Source organism: Myotis daubentonii, chromosome 4 (genome assembly GCF_963259705.1).
Source record: "Myotis daubentonii chromosome 4, mMyoDau2.1, whole genome shotgun sequence".
NCBI lineage: Eukaryota > Metazoa > Chordata > Mammalia > Chiroptera > Vespertilionidae > Myotis > Myotis daubentonii.
The window spans coordinates 84097861-84120440 of record NC_081843.1 but is presented as its reverse complement, the minus strand read 5'-3'; the positions used below and the strand labels follow the sequence as shown (position 1 = coordinate 84120440).

At 36.2% G+C, this 22580-nt stretch overlaps 1 protein-coding gene and 1 non-coding gene across 7 annotated transcripts in view; both read left to right on the top strand.

The window, feature by feature from the left end:
• IPO11 (importin 11) overlaps nt 1-22580 on the top strand; it is a 146052-nt gene that overhangs the window by 10782 nt on the left and 112690 nt on the right. For all 6 annotated transcript variants that reach the window (XR_009452671.1, XR_009452672.1, XM_059694549.1 and 3 more), the window contains exons 2-9: nt 2938-3081; nt 4727-4827; nt 7680-7752; nt 9633-9836; nt 15323-15455; nt 19761-19819; nt 20769-20817; nt 22461-22531. Coding sequence is in view for 4 of the 6 variants with exons in the window: in XM_059694549.1 (XP_059550532.1) it covers nt 2944-3081; nt 4727-4827; nt 7680-7752; nt 9633-9836; nt 15323-15455; nt 19761-19819; nt 20769-20817; nt 22461-22531 (828 nt within the window). In the remaining 2 variants the exon portion in view is untranslated. The remainder of the gene's footprint in view (nt 1-2937; nt 3082-4726; nt 4828-7679; nt 7753-9632; nt 9837-15322; nt 15456-19760; nt 19820-20768; nt 20818-22460; nt 22532-22580) is intronic.
• Nucleotides 5173-5279, top strand: LOC132233933 (U6 spliceosomal RNA). The gene has a single exon (XR_009452783.1). It is a non-coding gene; the product is annotated as a U6 spliceosomal RNA (small nuclear RNA).

The window sequence follows — 22580 nt, the reverse complement described above, 5'->3', positions numbered from 1 at the left end:
GGAAAAGGATACATTCCTTTAACATATGTAGAAGATTTTTCTTACTACACATAGACCTCTACACAGAGGAGACGTAACAGTGCTTCCACTGGGAGAGACTAGCTTCGATGGCCCTCTGGTGTACCTGATGACGATCTCTGTGAAGACCCTGGCAAGTCCTTTGAGAAATTACATTTAGCCATTCCCACAAGTTAGTTATGTCTGTCTGTCTGCTCTTGATTTCTCCGTCCTCTCCCTCCTGTTATTTTCTTCCTCCACCACCTTTCTTTATCACTCAGTTCTCTTTTGGAGACTGGTTATGTCTGCTTCAATACTAGGTGCAAATAGCAGTAGAAACCCTATTATATTTCTGCATGCTAATTCTAGGGGGCATTGGTAGTCATCTATCTTTTAACTCAAATGAAGTTTATTTCCACACTGTTACATTTGAATGATTCTATACATTGCTCTCCCTGTTCTTTGTTGCCATCACTGTCCTTTTAAGAGAATTCCCCAGTTAAGTACTGTATGGATATTGAATGTGATCTTTTTAGGTTTCTGATGGATTCAGAGATCTTTTTGAGAGTTTCTTTCGGAACCTACTCTGGGAGAATATGGTAGGTTTGTGGGTGTTTGGGAGTCGGGTGGTGTGGTGAGGCCATTCCGTGTGATAGTAGGAATAGAGAGCTGGTTATGGGCCTCACTCTGCCATGTACTAGTTTGCTACACGACCTGGGAAGCTCTCCTATAGCTGTACGTTCTTCCTCGATAAAAGTGGTATTAGTCCACTTGTCAGATTTGCTCTTATAGATTTGTTTGGGATCTTTAAAACATTTACTAAGATTTATTTATGTGGTGTTTTTAATAATCCATTATAGGTCTGTCATTCCTGAATTAAGTTCTTTTTGATGATGCATTTAATCTGCAGTTTAGGAACTGATTGCTGCTTAGAGCTTCCCTTATAAGTTGATTAGTGCTTAGAAATGTTTCCAGTAGAAGTTATGAAAGATGGTTGTTTCTTGGGCCTAACAGCCCTATTATCTGAACCACTCATAGTAGTGCTTCTGTGGGGGGAAATGTGCTCTGGGTTCCAACTGTTATTTTCGGAACTTATTTTTCACAGTTTGTTTTCACGATCTTTTCTCTGCTTCCCACCTTAATCCTCCAGGATGAAACAAATCAGTTAATTAGCTGCCATGTGGTTCAGTGTGAAGTACTTGATTGTTCAAAAATGGTCACTTTTCTCTTTTTTAATTTAATGTTTTAATTCTTTATTGTTTAAAGCAGTGGTTGCCAATCTTTCGGACCTCACCGACCACCAGTTGGCGACTGCTGGTTTAAAGTACCACATATGTTTTTCCCCCATTGTCCTCTCCCGGGCCACCCCCATCCTCCAGCACATGCCCTCACCCCCCTAGTGTCTGTGTCCATTGGTTATGCTTATATACATGCGTACATGCCCTCTGATTGATCTCTTAACCCTGCCCCACCTTCCCTTGCCTTCCCTCTGAAGTTTGACGGTCTGTTTGACGCTTCTCTGTCTCTGGATCTATTTTTGTTCATTAGTTTGTGTTGTTTATTATATTCCACAAATGAGTGAGATCATGTGATATTTATCTTTCTCCCACTGGCTTATTTCTCTTAGCATAATGCTCTCCATGTCCATCCATGCTGTTGCAAATGGTAAGAATTCCTTCTTTTTTTTTTTTTTTAATATATTTTATTGATTTTTTTACAGAGAGAAAGGGAGAGAGACAGAGAGTCAGAAACATCGATGAGAGAGAAACATCGATCAGCTGCCTCCTGCACACCCCACACCGGGGATGTGCCCGCAACCCAAGTACATGCCCTTGACCAGAATCGAACCTGGGACCCTTCAGTCCGCAGGCCGACGCTCTATCCACTGAGCCAAACCGGTTTCGGCAAATTCCTTCTTTTTTACTGCAGCGTAAATATCTACAATATTCCATTGTGTAGATGTACCACAGGTTTTTAATTCACTCATCTGCTGATGGGCACTTAGACTGTTTCCAAATCTTAGCTATGGTAAATTGTGCTGCTATGAACATAGGGGTGCATATATCCTTTCTGGTTGGTGTTTCTGATTTCTTGGGATATATTCCTAGAAGTGGGATTACTGGGTCAAATGGGAGTTCCATTTTTAATTTTTTGAGGAAACTCCATACTGTTCTCCACAGTGGCTGTACCAATCTGCATTCCCACCAGCAGTGCACGAAGGTTCCTTTTTCTCCACATCCTTGCCAGCACTTGTCATTTGTTGTTCACTTTTCTTTATTCAGCAGATATTTATTAAGCATATATTGTGTGTCTTATTGGGCTTCTGGGACTACAGAGATGCTTTAGACCAGTGGTCGCTAACCTTTTGGACCACCAGTTGGTGTCCGCTGCTTTAGAGAGCAGTCCTGTCACTCAAGGGAGTCAGTCAGTGTTAGATACTGATTAAGACTGGTGTGGCTTTGGTATTCAAGTCCAGCACTACCACTTAATAAATTGTGACGTTGGGGGGTGGAGTGGGCAGTTGTTGGGTGGGTGGAGGTGGAAGAGAGCATAGGGGGGATAAAGGGAGGAATATAATAAAGAGAAGATAAAATTGTGACCATGGAAAGGTAAAGTCTCGGATCTTTTACTTCCCTACCCGCCACACAGAATTAGTATTAGGAATATGTAAATGAATAAAACCTTCATATAATATTTGGCATATAATATATGCTCAGATATTGGCTGTTATTTTAAAACTTGAACTTTATTTTAGCTGGCTTGAATTGAATTATGGAAATTTTAAGTAAGTATGGGTGATACATAGGATAGATAGAAACATGAAGAAGGAGGTGGATGATTGAAGTATAGGAGGAATTCAGAACATTGAAGCTCTTTCTCTGTTTCTGTTAATATTTTGTGTATAATGTACATTCAAGTATGTTAATTTATCATTTCCAGGTTTCCATGGATCTCAATAGTGCCAGCACTGTTGTTCTTCAGGTCTTAACACAGGCCACTAGTCAAGATACTGCTCTCTTAAAACCAGCAGAGGAGCAGTTGAAACAATGGGAAACACAGCCAGGCTTCTATTCAGTGCTGCTGGTAAGTTGTTCAGACACCATTATATTAACTTTTAAAAACCCACTTGTATTGGTGGATTAGTTAGTGAAACTGATCCAAATGGTTGTCTACCATTGCACTGCCATTTACTAATTCAGGACATGGCTCTTTGAAAGTGTTTAAGAAATGTTTGTTGATGAGTGAATAAATAGGATATTGGTAGGGTCTGCTTAGAAGGTTTCACTAATGATGTGGTGTGGGAGGATTTGGGTACTGCATTTACCTACCTTGCCATCTTGACTGGAAGTTCTGTGATGTTTTAAATTACAATGTAAATATTATTTTTACTGTTCTTTCTATTTTCATACTAGTGGCCTGGTGCACGAAATTCGTGCGCGGGGAAGAGGGGTGTTCCTCAGCCCGGCCTGCACCCTCTCCAATCTGGGACCCCTGGAAGGATGTTCTACTGCTGGTTTACAGGGATTGGGCCTAAACCGACAGTCGGACATTCCTCTTGCAATCTGGGACTGCTGGCTCCTAACCACTCACCTGCCTGATTGCCCCTAACCACTCTGCCTACTGGCCTGCTTGCCCCCAACTGTCCCCTGTGCCAGTGTGCTCATCCCCAACTGCCTCCCTTGCCAGTCTGCTCCCCCCCAACTGCCCCCCTGCTGGCCTGCTCACTTCAAACTGTTCCTCCCCCCCCCCCACTGTCCTGATCACCTCCAACTGACCCCCACTGACGGCATGCTTGCCCCCAACTGGCCCCCCTGCTGGTCTGCTTACCCCCATCGACCCCGCCCCCCACCAGCCTGATCACCCACAACTGCCCTCCCCTCTTGGCCTCTAACCACCTCTACCTCGGCCCCACCACCATGGCTTTGTCCAGAAGAATGTCCAGGAGGTCTCCTGGAAGGTCTCCCAGCCTAATTAGCATATTACCCTTTTATTAGTATAGATACATTTATAACTGTCATTACACATTTTTATAACAATTTTAATTTTTTGATAAAAAATTTAAAGATCACAGAACATGATAATTTCCTCTTTTATTATTAAAATAATGTTACATGGTTTAGCTTACACAGTCATTATTAAGGTCTCCCACTACTGTGAAAAATGAGGATTATCTGTATTAACACAGTAAGCAGATTTTTTGAGTGTTGGTTAATTTTAAGTTGAAATTACATCACATCTGCATTTATATAACTTAAAAATGTTTTGCTATCAAACAATTTGTAAACACACCTGTTTTAATGAGAATACTTTCAAATAATTTATTTCATATCATTTATTAATAACCCAAGGGCTTTCACTCCTTAGAATCTTTGAATTTATGTTGTCAATGGCTCTATTTTTATTTTTTTATTTCGATGATTTTTGTGTGTGTAGATTGTGATATATAATGAGGTTTATTTTGTTTTACGTTTATTAACAAATAAACATACTTAAGAATAGAATAATGTAATGAATCTCCACGTATACATTACTAAGCTTAAACAATTAGCATTCTACTGAGCATTCTACTTTCTTATATGAATTGAACTGTAGGTATTTAGAAAATAATATGATATATGTAGTGATATAATTTAAATGAAACTAATTTTAAAAATCTATTCATATTTTCTTGTATATTATACTTTTAACTTACATGTTTATTCTAATACTATGTTTTTTTAATTTACAGAATATTTTCACAAATCACGATTTGGATGTTAATGTAAGGTGGCTTGCTGTGCTGTATTTTAAAAATGGAATTGATCGTTACTGGAGACGTGTAGCACCTCAGTAAGTTTCATCACTCTCCCCCTCTCAGTGCAGTAATCCTTTTTAAATTCAGGGAAGTATTGGAGTATATCTGTTAATCTTCATTCTTTTTTAAAAAAAAATATATTTTATTTATTTTTTTACAGAGAAGAAGGGAGAGGGAATAGAGAGTTAGAAACATCGATGAGAGAGAAACATCGATCAGCTGCCTCCTGCACACCCCCTACTGGGGATGTGCCTGCAACCAAGGTACGTGCCCTTGACCGGAATCGAACCTGGGACCCTTCATTCCGCAGGCCGACGCTCTATCCACTGAGCCAAACCGGTTAGGGCTAATCTTCATTCTTTACGTAAAAGAATGAGTTTGTGCTTACTTCAGCTGCCCACGTATTAAAATTGGAACAATGCTGAGCAGATTAGCATGGTCCCTATGTTAGGATGACTTGCAAATTTGTGAAATTTTTTTTTTAATACTTAAATGAAAAATAAATGTATTACTTATTAAAGAAGAAAAGTATTCTATTTAGTTAATTACAAATCAATAATCAATATCCATATTATTGCTTTTTCCCATGACTTTTTTTTATTATGGGCAGGTGTATGCATGGCTTTCTTGTTGGCCTGCTTTCGAGGATCTCAAATTTGATGAGCACAGAACAAAGGCCGAGTTGAATAATTCATATTGGAAAAAAAAGTGTTTATTTGTGTTTTATTTTTAAAGAAGTTGAGGTTAGAATTTTGAAAAAAAGTCATTGAGAAGGAAATCCCAGGTCAATTCTGAGCCAACTAGATGTTAATTCCAGTTTCTTTTGCATAATTTCCTTTGCAGTGGGAATGGGATAGTATACATTTCTAATCTCATCAGATTCAGTTGTAATTGCTCTGTAGGTGGTTAAATGAACATATGTCTCTTAATAATTAATTACATGTTATATAATTGATGGACAGGAAATGCAGACATGACTCTGGAATTTATTTGATAGAAAATAGTGAACCTTGCTGAAGAAGTAACAGCCTTTGTTTTCCAGTAGATGGCACCATAGCTCCTATATTTATAAGGCCTTAAAAAAAACTTGTCTATTTCAAAGTGCTTATAAAATATGCCCTTGAATAATATTGGAAGCAACTAGAATTTTTTAAGGCTGCACTTAAGATATAGTAGTGTAAAGCAAACTTATTTTAAAATAAATTCATAATTTTGAGAGACAGTATTTAGTGATAAGAAACTGTATTTTTGATTTATTGGAAACAGTGCAGCAGCACAAATTTTTCTACTGTTGTGTTCAGTTATATTTTAGATGATTCCTAAAATTGATTTTATACTGGTTATATGAAGAATATGGTTATAATGAGTATAAGTAGTCATTTAAAATGACTGTAAGGGAGAGTAAATTATGATTACATATTTCAGATTGTACTTTCACATAAAGAATTCAAAACTGGAATTTACTTTAAATTTTACAAATTAATAGTGTTATTGTATGGTATTAAGAAGTTAAATCTCAAGCTATCTCTTCTGGTATATATTAAGATACAAGCTTTAGGAAAGAATCCTTCCTTGTGTATTTTTAGTTTCCGGTTGTGGTCTGCAATACTTGGTGTTCCTTGCTTGAAGGTGCATCACTCTGATGTCTGCCTCTATCGTCACATAGACTTCTCACATGTTTCCTCTGTGTCTTTGTCCAAATTTCCTCTCCTTGGAAAGGGCACCAGTGCTTAGATTAGGGCCACCCTAATCCAGTATAACCTCATTTTAGCTGGATTACACATCTGTAAAATCCCAGTTTCCAAATAAGGTCACAGTCAGGTTTTTGAAGTTAGCACTTGAAGATGTCTTTTTTGGGGGACACAGTTCATCTTAACAGATGCTTTATAACTTGTTTTTAATTCTCTACAACTTTTATGGCTGGTTTTATTGGGACGATTCATCTGCCAGAATGGAAAACCTTAAAATGAGGGATTTAAGATTTAAATAAACAATACATTCATATAGTTAGAAAAATACAGTGCATACCATCTTATACAGTGAATATTCTCCATGCCTGTCCTTTTGCTATCTAGTGTAGTCAGAATATTGGTATTGTGTGTATACTTTCCAGATATGTACAAGAGAGATTTTTAAACTAGTTGATTTCTAGTAAGTATTCCATCCCAAGCATTCTTTGATACCTGATCCTTTTCTCCAGAGAACAACTGCAATCAGATTTTAAAAAGAAGTCAATGGAAAACTAATTTTTACTTACAGGTTTTTTGGTTCTTTTTTAGCCAACCATTAATATTTTTTGTTTGTAACTATTTTTACATCAAAAACAAACATCAAAATATCACATTCATTATGCTAAGGGAAATATGCTAGTCAGAGAAAGACAAGTACCACTTGCATATTTCGCTCATGTACAGCCTAATGAACAAACTGAACTAACAAGCAAAATAGAGACATACTCATAGAGTGCAGGCTGACAGCTTGGGGTAGGGGCTGGGGGCTCATACGGGTTAAGCAAAAAAAGGGGAAAAAAGGAACAATTTATGGATAGAGGCAACAGTGTGGTGATTGGGAGGAGGGAGGTAGAGTAAAAGGGGAATAAAGTGATGGAAAAAATAAAATAAAGAAAAATTATATTCATTACTGTGGATTTGTCTATATTATATGGCTTACTGTTTTGTACTTCTTATTTATTCAATTTTGAAGGAATTTTATGCATTTGAATTACTTGATGTGCCAACATACAATGGAAATAATTTTATTTATTTACCAAAACAATCAGGGACACCTTGTTTAAAAAGCTTTTTATTTTTAAAATTCACAGTAGTGCTTACCTGCATTTATTGTTAGGTAGCATTCTCTTGCATAATAAATACATATTTTTTTTCAGTGCTCTCTCAGAGGAGGAGAAATCTACATTGCGGGCAGGGCTAATCACCAACTTCAATGAACCAATAAATCAGGTTAGTGAGAAAATGAATGCTAATTATTCTTTCCCTTTCCATAGTTTTTGCTTCTTTTTTTTTTTTTTAAATATATTTTATTGAATTTTTACAGAGAGGAAGGGAGAGAGATAGAGAGTTAGAAACATCGATGAGAGAGAAACATCGATCAGCTGCCTCCTGCACATCTCCTACTGGGGATGTGCCGCAACCCAGGTACATGCCCTTGATTGGAACTGAACCTGGGACCTTTCAGTCCGCAAGCCGACGCTCTATCCACTGAGCCAAACCGGTTTCGGCTGTTTTTGCTTCTTTTTCAAACTAATTTTGTTACTGGGCATTAAAAATAAAATCTATTACATAATGTCCATTTGTGATGTTTATATACATTTCTCTGTTGATTTTTGAATTTTGAGATCCAGTTCTAGCTGTTAAGAATTTTGGCTAGATTTGACAATTAATTATTTAAAACTCAGAAGTCATTTTAAGACATACTTGTATGCATTTTAAACTTCCTCAGTTTTTTTTAGCTAACATGGAAAGCAAATGTCTCTGTATTTGTAGTCTTACTGCATGGAAGTTAAGTTTAATGATTTAGATGAACCCTTCTGTTTGTATACTATAGGATGATTTCACGATTTTGCCTATTTCATCCATCACATTTTCAGTTCTTACTATGAGAGGGATCTATAGTAAACTATACAGTTTTTTTTCTTTTATAGTGGGATTTTTCTTCTAAGAATAAAGTAAGTTTTGCTTATGGATACAAAGCACACTGTATTTGGTCATGTATTCAATGCAATTTTATCTCAGCGTATCATTGCTTTTATAGATTCTTGAGGAGATGAGGGAAGATGGAGAGGAATGGAGTAGCTCTTACTGGGTCAGGAGGTGATTAGGAAGAGTTTGGGTGATCTAGAAAGTCATTGGTTTAGATGTTCAGTCAGTCAGAATTTGATTAACACTGATCTGAACAAATATCATTATTTAAATACCTAATATTTGATGTTCCTTTCTATTCTTAGGTCAGTGGTTCTCAAACTTTGTAATCCTAGAAGTTCCTTACACTGCCAAAATAAAACCCTAAAGGATTAGGGTTAATATTTACTGTATTAGAAACTAAAACTGAAAATTAAAAAAAATGTATAAAATAAAAATAATAAAATCATTACTTTTAATGTAAATAGAAATTTAAAAGATGAACGATAGCTGTTTCTCAAAGCAACAGATAAACTAATGAGAAGAGTTGCATTGTTCTGTACTTTTCCATATCTCTTTGGTGTCTGGCTATTTGAAAGATGTCCAGCCTGCCGGTGTAGCTCAGTGGTTGAGCATCAACCTATGAACCAGGAGGTCACGGTTTGATTCTTACTCAGGGCACATGCCCGGGTTGTAAGCTCAATCCCCTGTTGGGGGCAGCCGATCAATGAGTCTCATCATTGATGTTTCTCCCTTTCCCTTCCTCTCTGAAATCAATAAAAACATATTTTTAAAAAAGATGTCTACACTTTCATATCTGCTTCTTTATTTACTCTGTTGCAGTATATTATTTTGGTAGAAGTTATATGAAGGAAATAGGTTATTGGGAAAGGGAGGAACTCACAGACCCTGGAAGGAATTTAAATCACCCACCCCCCACCCTGAAATCCATAGACCACAATTTGAGAACTACTGTCTTAAGCAGTTGTTTTGTGAAAATTTTATTCATTTTGGTCAAATGTATAATAACCAAAAAGGTAACTTTGAACTATGAATGCATTTCTTATCCATTGCTTTTATTACGTTTATTTCTTTTTTTAAAAATTTTATTTTCTTGTTTAAAGTATACAAATAGTAGTACATATGTCTCCTTTTCCCCCCCATACATATGTTTATTTCTGATGATTAATTTCCCCCTCCAGATTGCAACTCAGATTGCAGTACTCATTGCCAAAGTTGCTCGATTGGACTGTCCCAGACAGTGGCCTGAACTGATTCCCATTCTTATAGAATCTGTGAAAGTCCAAGATGATCTTCGACAGCACAGAGCTTTACTTACCTTCTATCATGTCACCAAGACTCTGGCCTCTAAACGTCTGGCTGCTGATAGAAAACTGTTTTCTGATGTAAGTGATTTAACTTAATTAGATTATGAAAACCATGCTACTTATATAAAACTATTCATAATTTTACCTAAATATTTTATTGAAAGGTTATGAATTTTTTCCAAAAGGTTCAGAATAATAGGTAATAGCTGAAAGATTGTAAGCTGAATAGTGATTGACCATAAGACCGCTTCACTGCCAGTGAGGGGAATTGGTTGGTAGAGAACAGTCTGAAGGCAGAGCGACTGGTTTGAGGCTATTGTGGTAGTTCAGATGAGATGATAAAGCTCTTAAATGAAGCAGTGGTAAAGGGAACATACAGACCTGAAATTTAGGAAGTTAACATTGACATGCCTGGTTAATGGATGGGCAGATGTAGGAAGGAGCCTGACATAACTGGGGGGCAGTAGTCCTTTATTGCATGTTTTAGCGCCATTTGTTGAAAAGACTCCTTTCTTCGTTCATTTGCTTTGGTGCTTTTGTATTTGTCTTGAACTACCAAAACAGCGATTTTCCTGTTGTTCGACCTGACTTTTTGGACTGTACCATATAACACTGATGAGTCTCAACATATTTTTAACAGTATTCTTGCTTTTCTTTGGAATCCTCATTTTGAGGATAGTGCTTAGGAATCTGGATTTGGCTTCCCAGGTGATTCTTCCATACACTTAAGTTTAAGTCAGAACCACATTAGTTCTTTTTTATTTATTTATTATTAGTATTCTTTTATTGATCTTTTTCAGAGAGAAAGGGAGAGGGAGAAGGAGAGAGTGAGAATAGAAAAATCTAGAGAGAAATATCGAACAGCTGCCTCGTGCACGTCCCCTCTGGGGATCAAGTACGCAACCTGGCATGTGCCCTGAAGAGGAATTGAACAGGCGACCTCTTGGTTCATGGGTCCATGGTCAAGTGAGCCACACTGGCCATGCTGCCCTCTTTATTTTTTTTTTATTTTTTTTTTTTAAATATATTTTATTGATTTTTTACAGAGAGGAAGGGAGAGAGATAGAGAGTCAGAAACATCGATGAGAGAGAAACATCGATCAGCTGCCTCCTGCACATCCCCCACTGGGGACATGCCCGCAACCCAGGTACATGCCCCTGACCGGAATCGAACCCGGGACCCTCCAGTCCGCAGGCCGACGCTCTATCCACTGAGCCAAACCGGTTTTCGGCTGCCCTCTTTATTTTTAACCTAGTGGGTTTAAATAGTCAATCTTATGTTTACTGAGGATGCTGAGTATAAGAGCGGTTCTTTTAGTGAAAGGTTGCTTTTGAAATCCTTGTCACTTTTGCTTGATATCTAACTGGGGCTAAAGAAATGGACAAGGAAAGGAAAGTTTATCCTTTCAGGTCTTTCTATGAATTTCTTGTTGGTTTTCCTCACTTTTATCCCTTCTGTATGTTTTTTTCCCCCAGGTGAAATACGTCTTTCTTTAATCCTATGGTTTGATTGTTATCAAAATATGTAGGACCTTGATATTTCAAATATATATGGAATACAGACAAACATAAAATATTTTTGGAAGAAATTACTCTTGACTGCACCTTTCACTTTTTAGAAGACAACATCTTCCTTTGTCTGATTCAGAAGAGTATTGGTTATCTCAAGTTCATTTTGTGCAGGGTTAATTCTTCTTATGCCTTCTTGCCTTTCTTTTGCAGTCAATTCTTCCCGTAAAGTTTTATAAATTTGTGACAAACCATTAAAACGTTTTCTTCCTCTTTGAGTAATCTGGTGTGCCTTGATCCAAAAATAATGAATCCAAACTTCAGTTTTCCAAGTTCTCTTTGACAGACATCAGCTTCATTAAATTTATTCAGTTCTTAAGTCGGAAGTCCTAAAATCAAGATGTCATGATGGCTGTGTTCCTTCTGGCACCTCCAAGGGGTGAATCTGTTTCCTTGCCTTTCGAGCTTCTAGAAACCACCTGCATTCATTCCTTGGCTTGTGGCCCCTTCCATCAAATTACATCACTTCAGCCTCTATTTTCATCCTCACATCTGTGTTTGTGTATTGTTTTTATATTGGAAGTTTTCCATATAGAAGTCAAATATCTAGAATATTCTGCCTTATAGTTATTCTTTACTACCCTTCTATGGAAGTCTTAATTTTTAGTTTGGCTTTCTCAAGTTGTATGCCCCCAATGTGTTGCTTTAGTTTTCAGGTATACTTTATATTTAGCCTAGGCAATCTCTACAGATTTTATCTAATCAGGGACCTTATTCTGGATAGCTTTCTGACTACTTCAGCTCTCTTGCTATGTTTCCTTGTAGTGTGAAGCTCACTTTTATCCCTTCCGTTGGTTTTTTACCTCCAGGTGAAATACATCTTTCTTTAATCCTTTGATTTTATTGTTATTAAAATATGTAGGACCCTGACAAGCAGTGTGATTTATATGTTCTTGGCTCTAAATGCTCAATATGGAGAGGCTATTTCCTTTCCATATGGAATAAAATATAGGTCTATCCAGCATCTTGTACCTACTTCCAGCACAATATTTGTTACATTGTGCTGAGTTATAATTGTTAACTTACCATTCTGAGATCTATTATACTATGAGTTTTATGAGGGAGGACTGTAGATTTTAAAGTCTAATATTGTGTAAAACTTCAAAAAAAAAAAAAAAGGAGTTCTGGAAGTATATATAAAACTTAATATACCTGGAAAAATATTTCAGCTTAGACAGCGGTTCTCAACCTGTGGGTCGCGACCCTTTCACAGGGGTTGCCTAAGACCATCGGAAAACACATATATAATTACATATTGTTTTTTGATTAATCACTATGCTTTAATTATGTTCAATTTGTAACAATGAAATTGGGGGTCACCACAACATGAGGAACTGTATTAAAAGGTCGCGGCATTAGGAAGGTTAAGAACCACTGGCTTAGAACCTTTCATTTTGGAATGGAGTAGGTGAACCTGGAAACATGGAACATAGTGTAGATTAGGAGGGCAGTCTTGTCTGATGCCTTGGGGTACAAGATGTGTAGTTTAATTGAAGGTAGTATATATGGGAAAATATTATAAAAAGCAATTTTGCTAGTTAATAAAGTGGCCTCTATTATTTTGGTAATCTGAAATACAGGAAAACTTTTCTTTAAATAAATGTTTAGCCTGTCTGGTGTGGCTCAGTGGTTGAGTACCCATGAACCAGGAGGTCACGGTTCGATTCCCAGTCAGGGCACATGTCTGGGTTGTGGGCACGATTCCAAGGATGGGGCTAACAGGAGGCCCCCAATCAATGATTCTCTCATCATTGATGTTTCTGTCTCCCTCTCCCTTACTCTCTCTGAAATCAATAAAAACATTAAAAAATGTTTACTATAATGCCAAGATAGTTTTCATCTACTGTACTGAATTAGGTTTTCACACATAGACAAAAAAGTAAGCTAGTTGCTATTGCAAAGTAGTGCATTTTGTATTTAAAACTGCTACCTTCTGCTCAATGTGTCCTAACAATTTTTATATCCTGTTTTCCTTCCATGTTAAATTAAATTCTTTTCAGGGGTGACAAATTACAAAATCAGCAGTTGAGAGAAAATTGTTTTGCAGTAACAAAATTGAGCTTGATTTGACACAAAAAAGAATTCATTTTCTATAAAATTTCATACAAACCTGAATCTAAAAAAGTTGACATTAAGTACAATTAAAGTGACAATCCAAAGTCTTTGAAAGCAAGGAAATTTAAGGTACAAATAGTAATTCTAATGTAATTATGAATGTATTAATCAAATACTATGTAGACATGTGTAACCCACAAAGGTATATCCTGTGGTAAATAAAGTAATCCAAACCTAAAAAAAGATTGAAGATTTTTTGAGAGCATTATAGTTCACTTGTTTTTAGAGATATGGGTTAACAATTATGAGAAGCTCTATTTTCCAGTGAAGAATGTTTCTTTGTACTGAGCAGTTTTGGAATTTTGAGCAAGGCACTTAAACTTTGATTCTTTAAAATTTCCTTTTAGTTCTAAAGTTGTATGACTGCCCTAACGGGTTTGGCTCAGTGGATAGAGCGTCGGCCTGCGGAATGAAGGGTCCCGGGTTCGATTCCGGTCAAGGGCATGTACCTTGGCTGCGGGCACATCCCCAATAGGAGGTGTGCAGGAGGCAGCTGATCGATGTTTCTCTCTCATTGATGTTTCTAACTCTCTATCCCTTTCCCTTCCTCTCTGTAAAAAATCAATAAAATATATTAAAAAAAATAATTCTTTAAAGTTGTATGACACCATTAATTTATAATCTTTATTACTCTAGATTAACCTATATAAGCACCATTAAAGTTTTGAGATGGAAATCTTATAGCATAATGTCAGTATAGATGTTTGCATTTTTAATCTGTTTTTTCCTAGAAGACCTTTGTACATTTAGTTTTATTCTCATTTTATTTTATTTTATTTATTTATTTATTTATTTTTAAAAAATATATTTTATTGATTTTTTACAGAGAGGAAGGGAGAGAGATAGAGAGTTAGAAACATCGATGAGAGAGAAACACCGATCAGCTGCCTCCTGCACATCTCCTACTGGGGATGTGCCCACAACCCAGGTACATGCCCTTGACCGGAATCGAACCTGGGACCTTTCAGTCCACAAGCCGACGCTCTATCCACTGAGCCAAACCGGTTTCGGCTATTCTCATTTTATATTTTCTTGGCATAGAGCTAAGTTCTTGACCTACTTATCTTATTAGATTTATTTTTCTTAGATTCTTTGCTATGCAATTTTTAAAACATGTTTTTATTGATTTTTATTTATTCCTATGTGCCCTGACTGGGAGTCAAACCAGCAACCTCTGTTTTTATGTAGTATGCTAATAATAACTAGTCATATGCACTTTCATCTGATTTTTATTAAAATAAAATGGCCATGTAGGCTCAGCTAGATTGGCCTTCGACCTTGTGGTAAAAAACTGAAGATACCCCTGTAAGTTGGTTCTGCCTCAACCTGGGAGGCTGAGGCTAACTGCTTCTCAGTCTGAGACTTGGGCTTTAAATAGCAGTATATGTTAGAAACGCAGCCTGACACGCAGTGTGGTTTGTATGTTCCTGGCTCTAAATGCTCAAAAGCAATATGGGTAAAACTGGCAGGACACAGATATTTGACTCCTTTGTATTTCTTAGTATATTGACTTATCTGATGTACTCAGTGACAGTCCATAAATCAGTGTTTTAAACCTATAAGCAGAAGATAAAAAGTATAAGTAGAATATATCAGACTACAATGTAAGCATTAGGCTTAGTATTGTTTCAAGAAACTAATATTTTAGGGTGTGTGTGTGTGTGTGTGTATGTGTATGTTCATAGCAGCAGCCAAGTAAACTATTTATTACTATGCATTTTGGCTTTAAAAGTTTGAAAGTTTGTGATAAATGACTCTTGACTATTTCAAATCTCATTGAAAATGTGTGCTCAATTTAATAACTGAAATGTATTACTGTGTAGGTCTAATTGATTACTGACTTCTATAATGTGAACAAATTTGTTGATATTTCTTTGCAGTTAGCTTCTGGAATTTATAATTTTGCCTGCTCTCTGTGGAATCACCACACAGACACATTCCTTCATCATGTTTCTTCTGGCAATGAAGCTGCAGCTCTAAATTCACTAGAACGAACTCTACTATCATTGAAAGGTGCTGTTAAACTTGATATGTTCATTTTTGAAATGACATACCTCAGAATAGTCGCCAAATAGTTCTTCTGGATGGATTTTCTATTGCTAGTCTCACCAAGAGAATAAGAGTTAATTTTTCCCTTGGAGACAAGGGATTATTTTTAGTTTGTCTTTCTTTTATGAGAATAACTCTTCCTACTCTAATTGATGAAAGTGTCCAATAGTTCTATGTTTTGGGGTTTTTGTTGTTGTTAATCCTCACCTGAGGAAAGAAAGGGGGAGAGAGAATCATCGATGTGAGAGAGAAACATCAATTGGTTGTCTCCTGAATGTGCCCGACCTGGGCCAGGGATTGAACCTGCAACCCAGGTACGTGTCCTTGATTGGGAATGGAACCTGCGACCCTTTGGTGTGCAGTCCAACACTTTCACCACCTAGCCACACCAGCCAGAACTACAATAGTGTTACGTTATATTTACATTACTGTCATCTCTTGATTCAGAATACATTCTTTTCAAATACTTCTTTCTTTTGCTTCTACTTTACATTTCTCATGTATGTAGTGTTAAGGGCTGCTACCCTTATTGTCATGCTACCTCTCCTGTCCACAAGGCTTAGTTCAGCTCTATTTCCCAGCTCTTTTGCCCGAGAATTCAGGGTCCATCTTTTTTACTTGTACCTCAGGCTCGCTTAGATTTTAGATGGTACCTGATGGGGTATCATCTTGGGTTGTGTTTTCGTATGCTGGGCATTCTCTCTTTTTTTAATCCTCACTCTAGGATGTTTTCATTGATTTTTTTAGATGGTTAGAAGAGAAACATCAGTGTGAGAGAGAAACATCGATTGGTTACCTCCGCTATGTGCTCTGATCAGGAACCAAACTCGAAACCTTTTGGTGTAGGGCAGTGGTTCTCAACCTTCCTAATGCCGCGACCCTTTAATACAGTTCCTCATGTTGTGGTGACCCCCAACCATAAAATTATTTTTGTTGCTACTTCATAACTGTAATTTTGCTACTGTTATGAATCGTAATGTAAATATCTGATATGCAGGATGTATTTTCATTGTTACAAATTGAACGTAATTAAAGCATAGTGATTAATCACAAAAACAATATGTAATTATATATGTGTTTCCCGATGGTCTTAGGCGACCCCTGTGAAAGGGTTGTTCGACCCCCAAAGGGTCGCGACCCACAGGTTGAGAACCGCTGGTGTAGCGGATGACGCTACAACCAACTGAGCCACCTGGCCAAGATACATCATAATCTTAGCATAAATCTCCATTTTTACTTTCCCTGGGCTGAGTTATTTATCTTGACTGTATTCTGAGGTTCCTTTCCTTTTTAAAACACTCACTTGGCTTGTTCTCTTTGTCTTATAGTCTCTCGCCTTCTGTTCTGATTGCTGAGGCTCTTTTAGATTATGTTTCTTAATTTGATCTCAAGCAGCCTTTAGTTTTCTTTTACTAGAGCTCATTTAGCATCCTTCTGTTTTATTCACAAGGCCTTTTATCATACTCACTCTAGTACCTGAAGATGTACAAAACCTAACCTTTTGCTCAAGGGAATGATTTTAAAGGACTGTTGACAAGTAAAATCCAGTACAGGTGATTTTACAAGTGAGTGCAGATGGTTTTGTCAACATCCTTGTGGAAGAAATTCAAAGGCTTTAGAGAGAGATGCATACTCAGAGTCCGAGAAACCAATAATAACGTGGTATAACAAAACTGTGAATTTAATGATTAAAGATTTTTCATGAGTTTTTTTGACTGTAGACTTTTTTTGCTTTACTGATTTCAGAGCTTAACTCCTGAAAAAAGGATATAGCTCTACTCTTTATTAGCATGCTTTAAGCTTTTCATTACCTCCCCATCTAAAGGTCTTAGATATACATTAGCATTTCTAAGGCATTTGACCTAGAAAAAAAAAACCCATAGCATTTTTCTTGAAAGTACTTATTCTCTCCAGCTATTAATCTCTATCTTGTTACAACTTAAAGTCTTAGGAATGGAGTTTTTTTCACATGTAATCTCAAAGTTTACACCTATTTGCATTTAGTACCTTTTAGACCAGGGGTCCTCAAACTGTGGCCCGCGGGCCACATGCAAATACAAATATTGTATTTGTTCCCGTTTTGTTTTTTTACTTCAAAATAAGGTATGTGCAGTGTGCATAGGAATTTGTTCATAGTTTTGTTTTAAACTATAGTCCGGCCCTCCAATGGTCTGAGGGACAGTGAACTGGCCCCCTGTTTAAAAAGTTTGAGGACCCCTGTTTTAGACATTCATTATTTCATTCAACAGATTTATAGGTCAGTGGTTGGCACTGGAGAGACAGAAATAATAAAATGACCACACAGATATATGTAAAATGACATCTGTGACAGGGGCCTTACTGATGTTATGATAACTGATAATATGGTCAGAAAAGACTTGCATGAGAAAGTGATGCTTGAATCAAAATCATAAAGTCAAAGTTAACTAGGCAATGAAGGCAGAAAGAAAGGACCCTCCCACGTAGTATAGACCAAGGTGTCTTGGTGGGAAAGAGCGTGTCTGGTATAGAGAGATGAGTTTGAACTCTATTTATTTCTATTATGATATATAGACAGTCCTTGGGTTATGTGGGACTCATCACCAGCTCCCATTTATTTATAAAAAAAAAAAAGTTCCGTTATTTCTACGTATGTACATACGTGCCTTATGTTTTTTATTATTTATTTACCACAAGTAAAGGTCAGGAATTGTTATCTTTCTTTAATTTTTTTTTTACTGTTTCATTTCATTACTGCTGTGTATGTGCTCCATGTGAGTGACGTAGGTGCTTATGTAGGTGGGTTCCGACTTATGGCGAAAATCGCGTTACATTGCACCATAGGAACGGACCTCCTATGTAATCTGAGGACCTACTGTAGTAACTTTTTAAAAACCATATTTTTATTGATTTCAGAGAGGAAGAGAGGGGGAGAGAGAGATAGAAACACCAATGATGAGAGAACCATTGATTGGCTGTCTCCTGCAAGTGATTGGCTGCCTCCTGCAAGCCCCCGACTGGGGATTGAGCCCGCAACCCGGGCATGTGCCCTTGAGACCAGAATAGAACCCAGGACCCTTCAGTCCATAGGCCAGCGTTCTATCCACTGAGCCAAACCAGCTAGGGCATAATAACTTTTGAGTGTAGATAAATGATGTATGAAATTGTTGGTCTTGTAGACAGGTGCATTCTAAACCCATTTTTAATATACTGCCTTTTGACTTCACCTCGTGAACACTAACTCTTTAATTACATAGATAGCAATGCTGTCTGTAAAATTATTTTCTGAAAGTGATGTCAAATTTTATAGTCTTGTATGTTGCCATTCAGTTGTTACTATTTGAGCTACGTGTTCTACTTGTAGATACTAAATTCTTTAGTAACCCCCTGTGGTAGGACTTTTTAGCCACATTTTACAGATAAGGAATGTGAGCTCTAGAAAAGTTGCCTAAGACAATACGGTTATAGACATTGGAGCTATTATTTAAATCTAGATCTGATTTCAGATCTTTTATCATTCTAGTTTCCCTGTGTATACCAGTTTACTCATAAAGTGTGATGCTTATAATTGAGCACTATAGTCTGTTCCATATTAGGAAATAGAGTAATTTTCATATCCCTTTTAATAGATACTATATTTTCATGAATGTAGCTTAAAACAATGAAACTTTTTGATCCCTGTTAATGCATAGTTTAAAGTTTATGGATTAGAGGTAACCTCAATTTCAACCTATCGGACAGTGATGGCGAACCTATGACGCGTGTCAGAGGTGACACACGAACTCATTTTTTTGGTTGATTTTTCTTTGTTAAATGGCATTTAAATATATAAAATAAATATCAAAAATATAAGTCTTTTTTACTATGGTTGCAAATATCAAAAAATTTCTATATGTGACATGGCACCAGAGTTAAGTTAGGATTTTTCAAAATGCTGACACGCCGAGCTCAAAAGGTTCGCCATCACTGCTATAGGAGTTATTGCAGGTGAGAAGCACTAACAATTATAGAAATTAAACTAAATTTTGCAATATGGTTTTAGAAGCATGAGTGTTATGATGAGAAGAACACTACTTTTGCATCGTAAAAACTTGGCTTTGGTTCCATCTTTCCCACTTAGCAAAGCAAGCAATGACCAGAAGTTACTTTTCTGTAACTATTAAATGTTAAGACGATAGCCGCCAAGCTTGATGAGGTTTTGTGATTCTTAAGTTTTTATTCTGATCATGATTTTAGTAGGATAAAATATGAAAAAATAAGATGCAAATAAAGCTTGATTTTACTTTTCAGTTCTGCGTAAGTTAACTGTTAATGGATTTGTGGAACCTCATAGGAATATGGAGGTGATGGTAAGTGGAAGAAGTAACTGATTTTTCCTGTTACTTTGGGAAAATGCTTAGTAGTATCCTGAAAACTTTGAAGCCTGTTCTTTTTAGTTAGCATTCATTTAAATGTATTTACTATGTGACAAGGTAGTGTTTTTTTAAAACCATTTTGTGTGTTAATTATACTTTTAGACTTGTGGTTTTTTTTTCACTACATCAAAGCAGCTATTATGTGAAGGAGAGGAAATAGGCCTAAGTTAGTTCTCAAGATGACATGATACATTGAGAGTGTTCATTTGAATCTGAATTCAAGTGAACTATGAATTTGATTGCTACTATAATATTACCAGTTGTGTCGTAGTTATTTATATTCTTGATATTTTCCTTTGTCTGTTTTTGTATATTTAAAATTATTTTTTTTCTCCTTTTAACACCTATACATTCTTTTTGCAATAAATTAAGAAATATGTATATTAGAGGGGAAAACCTCATTGGTAAACCTAAGTTGTGATGTATATTTATTATTACTATAGTGTCATCTACTCTGTATGCAAAAATACTAGTTTTCACATATGGGTTTAGGTCAGCTAAAGTATTGCTTTCTGTGGATTGTGTTGGGGGTGCGGAGGTACACAGAAATTTTTGCAAAATTTTGCAAAGATTGGGTCTTTGGGTCTACTCCGAGCCATTTTATTTTATTTTTTTTACTTTATTTCATTTCATATTGGTTTTGTACTGTCCGAGGTTTTAGGTATCCATTAGGGGGTCGGGTCTTAGGACTTAATCCCTTTGGATAAGGGGGGCTTACTATAATACTTTCTTGTATAAGACTTGTTTTTAATAGTGGAGTATTTTTTACTTACTTAATTTTAACTTTTTAAGACGATTTGGTAAGTTTTAGTATCCCTGAAAAAGCTTAAGGTAAATGTTTATTACAGAATAAATTGAGACACTTTAAAAAATTATTTTCTAGGGTTTTTTACATGGAATATTTGATCGTCTGAAACAATTTCTGGAATGCAGTAAGTACTTCCATGATAGTACTTTTTACTGTAGAATCCTTATTCATTAATAGCTTCTGCTCTGAACTTGCAAACCTGGAGAGAGGCTAAAATCTTGTGTCTTGATAATTAATTCTCTGAAGTTAAATAGGACTCTCAGCTTTGTTTTCATACACAAGTATTGCCTTATATTGAGGAAACCTTTTTTTAAAAATTCTATTCTGTGTTCATTCCTTCTGTATTTCTACTGCAGACATCCACAATACTTGTACATTTAATAGATATTCATTGTGTAGATTCTGTGCAGATGTTATTTAGACTTCTTAAAGATTCTATTGCTTTTAGTATATTTTACATATAAATTTTCTTAAATTGTACTTTCATTTTGTAAATCCCTTGTTCATTTACTTTCATTGGCTTACCTTTAGGACCCTTTCTAATCCACTACCCCACAAAAATAATTTATCATTTATATTTGTGTTGTATTATACTGGTGGTCTGTTATCCTTTTCTCTTCCCTATAACTGTAAGCATCTTTGCTTAGGATGCACACACATGTGCATGCACACACACACGTATACATATCCTGTATGCACACACAGGTATGTATATCCTATATGTGTATTTTTTTGTTGTTGTTAATCCTTACCCGAGGATAACTTTCCATGGATTTTTAGAGAGAGTGGAAGGGGTGGGGAGAGATAGAAACATCTCTGTAAGAAAGACACATTGATTGGTTGCCTCCCGCATGCGTCCCAATCAGGGCCAGGGATTGAGCCTGCAACTAAGGTATGTGCCCTTGACCAGAGTCAAACTTGGGACCTTAAGTCCACGATCCGATGCTCTATCCACTCAGCCAAACTGGCTAGGGCTGTATGTGTGTATTTTTGAGGACTTACTATCCTGAGAAGATATCTTAGTGTACTCAACTTTAAGGAGTTACTGATTTTTTTCATGTCAGTCTTTTCAGTTTAGTAAAAACATTGTTGAGTCTATTGCCAGTCACTGTTCTTGGTACTGTGCATGCAAAGATGAGTAAGAGAGTTCATATAATGTAGTTTATTTTTCTAAAAATGGTGGGGGTTTTTTTGGCCATCTCCATGGGGGAAGTAGAAGAGAATTAGATGAGGCAGAATATGAAGAGTTTGATTCGAGAGCAGAGTAGTTAATGGGCTGATGGACATTATTCTGAATATACAAAAATTTATTATTTGCCAGGGAAATTATCGGAAAAAAATGGTTTGCGATATAGGAAAAATAATGAGTATGTGCTAATTTTTGAGTGCTTTGCTTTTACTTAATGCTGCTTGACAAGTATTTCAACTATGGCTAATTTAGATCTTGAAAATGGGACTCATGATTCATGTATAAAATTGTTACCCTTTTACTTTAAAATGGGTTTAGTTTGTATTTTAGAATTAATTTTGTGAAATACAGCACTGAGGATTACTGTGTCTCTTAAGTGCAAATCTTGGAATTGCTTTATAAAAACTTTGTTTTTATGGTTAATTTGTTTAGAGTCAGGAGTGCACAATAATGAATTCTTAATGCAAAATACCCAAAATACATGACAATATTTTTCCTAAAAGTTTAATCATTGTCTTAGTTGTGAATTTATAGAATATTATAAACTTGTACTAATATTTGAAATGTATTTTTAACAGGTAGAAATGTAGATACAGATACTGTATTTAGAGATAAACTGGAAAAGACCATTATTCTTTTTACGAAAGTGGTAAGTTTTCTTTTTATCTTAATTGTGTTTTTCAAATAAAATATACATA